Source organism: Bombina bombina, chromosome 6, assembly GCF_027579735.1.
Source record: "Bombina bombina isolate aBomBom1 chromosome 6, aBomBom1.pri, whole genome shotgun sequence".
Taxonomy (NCBI): Eukaryota; Metazoa; Chordata; class Amphibia; order Anura; family Bombinatoridae; genus Bombina; species Bombina bombina.
The window spans coordinates 654,289,346-654,297,422 of NC_069504.1; the positions used below are offsets into that span (position 1 = coordinate 654,289,346).

At 38.3% G+C, this 8,077-nt stretch overlaps 1 protein-coding gene across 2 annotated transcripts in view; it reads right to left on the reverse strand.

The window, feature by feature from the left end:
* The window catches only part of MAN2A2 (mannosidase alpha class 2A member 2), a 162,533-nt gene that overhangs the window by 102,705 nt on the left and 51,751 nt on the right, over nt 1-8,077 (reverse strand). For both annotated transcript variants that reach the window (XM_053717715.1, XM_053717716.1), the window contains exons 3-4: nt 8,071-8,077; nt 5,145-5,289 (exon numbers count right to left, since the gene is read on the reverse strand). The exon at nt 8,071-8,077 is cut by the window's right edge and continues 251 nt beyond it. In XM_053717715.1, coding sequence (XP_053573690.1) covers nt 5,145-5,289; nt 8,071-8,077 — 152 coding nt within the window. The remainder of the gene's footprint in view (nt 1-5,144; nt 5,290-8,070) is intronic.

The window sequence follows — 8,077 nt, forward strand, 5'->3', positions numbered from 1 at the left end:
GCAGAGTGTCTGAGGGAGGTGGAGCTGTAAGAGGAAAAAGACTGTTCTTAAAGTGATAACAGTCCACCCAGAGATGCTTATGCTGTACCCATGTCATGCTTCACTGTAGAGAGTGAATAGGAGCAGGGAATTGTCAATGCTATTTGGGGATGCTAGCTATGCAGGTTGAGAAATAAAGATGCAGTGCTGTTTGGGGGTAGATGGGGGGCTGGCTGGGTCTTTGTGTGGATAGACCAGTAGTTTGGGGATTGTGGGAGGTATACGGAGAGTATTGGAGAGACCGTACTTATATGCAGTGATAAACTGAAGCCTAGTCAGTCTTTATTATGGTTAGCTATTATAGCAATAAGTGTACAGTATTTAAATAGATTTGTTAATAGATTTACAAATCTATATAGCTGTTTTATGGTATGTTATTCTGTTAGAATAAAAAGGAGACAATGTTAGAATGTATAACCAATCTGCCTCCATCTTGTCACTTTTGCATCTTGTCAGCATTTCTAAGCTAACACTTAACTATTGTTGTTCTCAAGAGATTTGATTTTGATACTCAACTTTAGTCCACTGACATTTGTTCTTGCTTGTTAGTATCAACATGATCTCGCTATATTTATTGTTATCGTATATCAAGGCCGAATATCTACAGTTTTCTTGCCTTTTGCATAAACAATTATTTGTCTCAAGTGTTGTTCTTTTCCACTGAGGATATTGTAATAAGGGGGCATGTATGAAGCCCCTCTGTGTCAATTGACAATATATATGATGTAACCTTTATAACCGCATTGTGGGCGGGCAATAAACAGAACAATTGTTATACTTTCATTTGTGTGGGCTGGCAGTTTGTTCCCAAGATCTCGTATCAGGTGCAATGCTCTGCTTCAGCTGAGGTTTAGAATACTTACTGGTGATATGTGTATCCAGTCCTACAAAGTTTCCCTTACAGCCCTTCTATAAATGTAACATTATTAACCACAATATTCTAGATGACTTAGGATAATAAGAACCATCTAGAATTATTTCATCTATCAATAAGAATATAGTAGTTTAATGCAAACAAATGGAAACTTATCATATGATAAATCATATAATAAACGGACATTCTACTGTAAAAAATATATAATTTGTTAGAACATGTAACTTAAGCAGTATAGACCCAAGCTATCATGTAGATTACGAGTTATGCGCGCTATAGGGGTTTTAACGAACGCAACAAAAGTTGAGGTATTTCACCCTCCATAGCGCAGCCATTACAAGTTTTGAAACAGCCGGCTTGTGCGTGCGATATGGGCAATGCCCTGAAAAGGACATACAGCTTTTTTGCTGCCCTTAAAAGGGCATTCAGCTCTTTTAAGAGTGCCCACCCTAATCTAAAAAAGAAAACACCCTAAAAAACCTTAAAAAAAACCTAACACTAACCCCTCTTTAGGTACTCACAGTTGTCCGGCTTGAACGATCTTCATTCCGGCAGCTCCATCTTCATCCATCGTGGGACCGGCATCTTTTTCATCCCTGCGGAGGCGGATCGGCGATGATTCGAATCGGCCAATATAATGAGAGCTGCTTAAATCCTATTGGCTGATTTGAACAGCCAATAGGATTTTAGCAGCCCTAATTCCTATTGGCTGATTCAAAATTTTCAACTATTAGGAATGCAATGGTACCCCCCGTATAAAAGGGGTACCTTGCATTTCAATCCTCAGTGTGCGGCGGATGATCGCATGAAGAGGACCTCCACGTCGGATCGATGGATCTCCGCCTTGGACCTTCGCCTGGACCTCCGCCTCCGCAGGGAAGAAGAAGATGCCGGTCCCGCGATGGATGAAGATGGAGCCGCCGGGATGAAGATCATTCAAGACGAATGCCCTTTTAAGGGCAGCAAAAGAGCTGTATGCCCTTTTCAGCACAATGCCCATACAAATGCCCTTTTCAGGGCAATGGGTAGCTTAGGTTTTTGTTAGAGTTAGGTTTTTTTTATTTTGGGGGGTTAATTGGGTGGTGGGTTTTACTGTTGGGGGGTCTTTGTGGGGTTTTTTTTAGGTAAAAGAGCTGTTTAACATAAGGCAATGCCCTACAAAAGGCTCAAAAGGGCTATTGGTAGTTTATTGTAGGCTAGGTTTTTTTTTTATTTTGGGTGGGCTTTTTATTTTCATAGGGCTATTAGATAAGTTGTAATTCTTTTTTTATTTTTGAGAATTTTTTTTTTATTTTTTGTAATTTAGTGTTGGTTATTTTTTGTAATTTAGTATTTTTTATTTTTTGTAATTAGATACTTTGTAATTTTTATAGTAGTGTTAGGATTATTTTAAATGTGTATTTTAGATTTATTTAATTGGTAGTTAATTTAATTTTAGTTTGTTTAATAGTTATATTAGCTTAATTGTTAGTTTAAACTTAGTTTTTTTAATTTGACAGGTAAGTTTTAATTTAAGATAGGGAAATTGTAATCTTAATATAAAGTTAGGGGGACATTAGCTTTAGGGGTTACTAGTTTAAATTAGTTTATTGTGATGTGGGGGCTTTCGGTTTAGGGGTTAATAGTTTAATTTAGTATATTTCGTTGTGGAGGGCTTCCGGTTTAGGGGTTAATAGTTTAATTTAGTATATTTCATTGTGGAGGGCTTCCGGTTTAGGGGTTAATAGTTTAATTTAGTATATTTCGTTGTAGAGGGCTTCCAGTTTAGGGGTTAATAGTTTAATTTAGTATATTTTGTTGTGGAGGGCTTCCGGTTTAGTGGTTAATAGTTTAATTTAGTATATTTCATTGTGGGGGGGCTTGCTGTTTAGGGGTTAAAAGGTTCATTATAGTGGCGGCGGTGGCGTGGGATCGCGATTGACAAGCACGCTTCTCACAGGTCTGCAGCAACGCTTGCTATTTAAGACTATTACAGTTGCTGACCAGAGACAGCCTTTGCTCCTTATTGTCCTGCTCAACTCAATGACAACCTCAGAGGGACTCACAAGGTTCCTATCCTAAGATCTCCTTCACGCCTGAAATGCGAGACAAAAAAATAGCAGCGATATAGAATCCTGGGCCCTGGACTGTTGAATACGCTATTAGTAATGCAGCTCTGCTTATTTAGGTGTATGGGTATATTTTAAAGAACTCTTTAAGCCTAACATTGTGTTAATGTTTTAATCTGTGCTTCCGCAAAATGTAACCTCATGTTAGTCTGCTTGTTTAATTTCAGAAATACCTTGGGGGGGGGGGGGGCTACATAAGTCCCAATGCTGCTTCTAATATAATATTGCCTAACAGATATCGCCATCTCCATATCATGCATAATTACTTTTGTAGGTTTCCTGTCTGGGTTTGAGGGGGGGCACAGGGTGATACCTTTATTATTTAAAATGGAATGGAGGCTTCTGTATCCACGGAACTATGACTCCTAAATGTTAATAGGATGTACAGTAAGAATCTCCTTGTGGCCGGCGGCGGAGGCCACGGGTCAGAGTGAAGCAAAGATCTTTTTACAGCAACAAAATGGGAAACATGTACAGATGGAGACCTAATGTATTATTGGCACACACACGTTTTGCTACATATACACATTTTATATCCTTTGTTTACTCCAGATGAACCTGAGAGCAAAGCCCATAGGGAAAATTACAAACAACCCCCCCCCCCACAAAACAAAAACCCAAAAGAATATTAACACAACACAAAGTTTAATAGTAAATATTTTTGTTTTGTAATTTCCCTATGGGCTTTGTACCCAGGTAGTCTGTGCAGCTGTCTGTGAGTGCTCGTGAGTACCCAGGGCTGTGGGTGTTGCAGTGCAGTGACATAGGATGTGTACCTAATGTAGTTTGAGAGTGCAGTCCATTTCCATGTTTTGTATGTGTCTAAGGAAATTAAAAAGGGCCTGTGTCACCCTTGTATGTATCTCAGTTTGGTTGAAGGTACGCATTGTGTGGCTGCAGGTGGCACCTAGGCAGGAAGACACCTTGATGTGGTCCTGGCCTATCAACATTTGGCCAAATGCTGTAACTAACACTTCCATTTTAGACAATGGAATCCTTAAATTAGTCACATATACATTTGTTACTTCAGTGGACTACTAAAGTCTATTGCAGTGGTTCTCAAACTTTTTCAGGCTGGGGCAAGATTTTCAATGCAGCGTTCTGTTGCAGCACACCTTATCTTCTCTTCTTAAAGGGTCATAAAACCAAAAAACATTCTTTCATGATTCAAATTATAACATTTTGAACAACTTCCCAATTGACTTCTATTGTCAAATTTGCTTAATTATCTTGGTATCCTTTGTTGAAGAAGCAGCAATGCATGACTGGGAGCTAGCGGAACACATTTGGTGAGCCAATGACAAGAGGAATATGTATGTGCAGCCACCAATCAGCAGCTAACTCCCAGCTTTTCTGCTCCTGAGCCTACTTCGGTATGTTTTTGTATGTTTTTTTCAACAAAGGATACCAAGAGAACAAAGCAAGTTAGTGATTAGAAATAAAATTAGAAAGTTGTTTAAAAAAGTTTAATTTAGACTTTACTATCCCTTTATTGCTGGACTCTGCTTATTTAATCTGCCCTTAAAGAGACATTGTACACTAGATTTTTCTTTGCATAAATGTTTTGTAGATGATCCATTTATATAGCCCATCTGGGGATGTTTTTGTAACAATGTATAGTTTTGCTTATTCTTTTATAACATTGTGCTGATTTTCAGACTCCCAACCAAGCCCCAAAGTATCCGATGTAGACTCATGTCTACAGATTCCTGCTTGTTCCTGTATGTAATGGGTCTTTTCATATTCAGGGGAGGGGGGAGTGTCTGCTTTTCCTGCTTTCTCCCTTTTAATGTGTGTACCAGCTTAACCTTATAAACAGTTCTAAACTGGGGGCTTCTAAGTAAGTTTTTAAATGGTTTTACATTGGATTTTTAGATCAGAATCTGTGCATATTCCCCTCTATAGTAAAGTCTATTACATGAAGTTATATGACAATTGTTGTATACTGTCCCTTTCATTTTACAATCACCCAAAACTATATTAATATTTCCGAACAACAAGATTGCTCTTGGTTTCAAGTTTTTTTTTTAAATCAGCCTCCACTTTACCACTTGATTGTCATAAAATGTAAAAAAACAAGTGTCCCATAAGATGGATGTTTATAGTAATATGGTCTTTCTTACCAGGATCATTGTGTGAATGAGGAACTACCAAAACCTGCAGGGGTTCATTCTCCCATTCCTTGGGATCATAGGTAATGTCAAAGCCTTGCTTCCAAACTCCTCCATCAAGATTATCAAAAGGCAACTCTGTGTACACGTCAAGCATCTGCAAGAGACACAAAAAATGCCATAAATCGAAACATAGATGAGCTTCAGTTAATGATTTGTTTCCAAGGGAACACTGCCACGCTCGACTTAAAGATTCACTTGATGACTCACAATTCATTCCTCAAGTGCACTAATATGCCAGGTTTAATGATATACAATCAGTGACACTTATTTTGAGTTTCCACCTGCACTTCAACAGTGATTAAGATAAACACTGGCCTGTAAGTGGCATTTGAATGCTTGCGCTGCTCAATAATTTGCTTTCAATTAGACTAAAAACTAGAAGTCATTTTCTCCTCCCTATGTTTATTTTTATTCTGTTGATCTTTACAATAATTATTTAAAAAAAAAAAAATTCTCTCCCCAAGGGGACTGTAAATCTGAGGTCTGTGGGCTAAGCACTCTAACTTATAAATTGAACACCGATAAATAAAAGCTTATATTAACCACTGAAAGATGAATGGCTGACTTGTCACTAGACTTCAACTGGTTCCTTTAATTAGATGGACCAAAATAAAAAACAAACATCTTAGAAGGGGAGACCAACTAGATTTTGTGTTAAAGAGGAAGCCATCGGGGGGCTTCTGGTATGGGTTGATCTATGCAACGTGCGTAGTTTGGGAGAGCGTTGCCCATTGTACCCCAGCAGCAAAATCCTTAAGCGGGGAAATTGTGTTGCCATCTGGCTACTGACCCTGGAAATCAGGGTTCACAGAGGAAGCCACTTCCATCGCCTGGCCAGTTACAAGGGCCCCAATCCTAGGAAGAAGACAAAGGCGTAGGCCCCAGCTTCCATTTCGAAGGAATCCTTGTTAACGTTATTCTGGGGGCAAGAGGGGAGAAAAGTTGCGTTTGATCAACTCTTAGGATCCCTGTTTGAAGCTAGAGCAGGGAGAGAGTGGATATCCTCTGCGACTCTCGCCTCCAGGGTAGGAGCATACTTGAAGCTCAAGCAAAACACAGGTGACCACCCCAAAGAGTAATATACAGTGTGGCGTTCCAGTTATGGGCCTAAAGAACCTCTCTGTCTGCTTTGGGCTTTGTACAGTCATCAGGGAAAAAGAAGATCAAAAGCTCTACTTAGAAGAACGAAGATAAGTATTCGGTGAGCACACAGGAATCTCAGATAAGTGTTGCTCCTTTTTGCTTGTTTACTATCATTTCAACACCTGTTTCCATCTGTGGTACTGCCTAAACGGTTATTTATTAACATATTATCCAGGGCGTAGTGAAGGGTCTGGGGCTGATAATTATTTATGGAGACTGTTCAGCGGTGGTACTGTACATCTAACCTTTCCACTGGTACACAATTCTGTGAAAGACTATGGAGCAGCTTGGATCACAATTTGGATTAAAATATGTGATATTGTGCTGACTCTACTCGTGCTACATGAGACTGTAAAAGGTTTAGAGGCTGTTTTGAATATAAGCTGCTAACATTCTTTCTTTTTGTGGTGTTGTATGTCTATGTTGAAATAAAAATACTGAGAAATGCATTATTGACCCTACTGCTGGTATTGGGCTGGAAATGGGACTTTAGTGACTGGTTTCTGAGATCTTGCGATAAAAATGTATCTCAATATTCATACAACAGTTAAAGGGCCATAATAACCAAATGTTTAAACACTTGAAAGTGCTGCAGCATAGCTGTAAAAAGCTGACTAGAAAATATCACCTGAACATCTCTATGTAAAAAAGAAAGATATTTTACCTCAAAAGTTCCTCAGTAGCTACATCCCATTGTAAAGGATTTCTAAGCAGCATTTTAGTGTGTCTGTCCTGGGACAGCTTAGGGGATGAGCCTCGTGCACTCTCATATTATTTCCCTATTCAGCTTACTATGAAATCTCATGAGAGTTAAGTCAAATCTCATGAGATCATAGTAAAAGAGTTCATGACCTCAGCACTGCTGATGCTGATTGGCTGCTGTTCATTTCTTAATTTTTTTTTTTTTTTACCTGCAGCTGGGAGTAGCTGAGTATAACTTTTTACACAGAACTTACTCTGCTGACCTGAGGAGATTGTGAGGTAAAATATCTTCCTTTTTTACATAGAGATGCTCAGGTGATATTTTCCTGTCAGCTTTTTATAGTTATACTGCATCAGTTTCAAGTGATTTAGCATATGAGTATTATGTCCCTTTAAGTCTATACTTCTTTCCCCTTATGCTACTTGGAGCTACGTTGATTCTAGAATCAGATGTATGGACATTGGCTATTCTATGGCTGTTATATAAATGTCTTTGTTAAAAAGGTACCAATTTAAGATCTGGGAAGCACGGTATTGGGAGCACATTATTGGGGGAATGGTATTGGGAGCACGGTATTAGGAGAATGGTATTGGTATCCTTGTGCATTGCTATTCCTTCAATAAAAGATACTAAGAGAAGGAAGCAAAATAGTTAAAAGAAGTAAATTTGAAAGTGGTTTAAAATCGTATTCTCTATCTAAATCATGAGGAAAAAAAATTGGGTTTCATGTCACTTTAAGGATATTAATTTTAAACTACAAGGTACTTAAAATTCCCTGTGCGCTATAAGAAATGTGTTACACGGCTATACCTGTATGGCTGCAATTTTATCTCTAAATTCAATTGTTTGTTTGGTTTTAACAAATTGATAATAAAGCATATTGAGTATTCTGGTTGTGCCGAACCAAACATTAAACAGACAAGACAAAATGAAAGATTAATACTCAACTATTAATGATACAGTCAGCATTATCTTCTTCAAATCTGACACTAAACAGTTAAAAAAAAAAAGTACTATAGGAGATCTCACCTGCAAA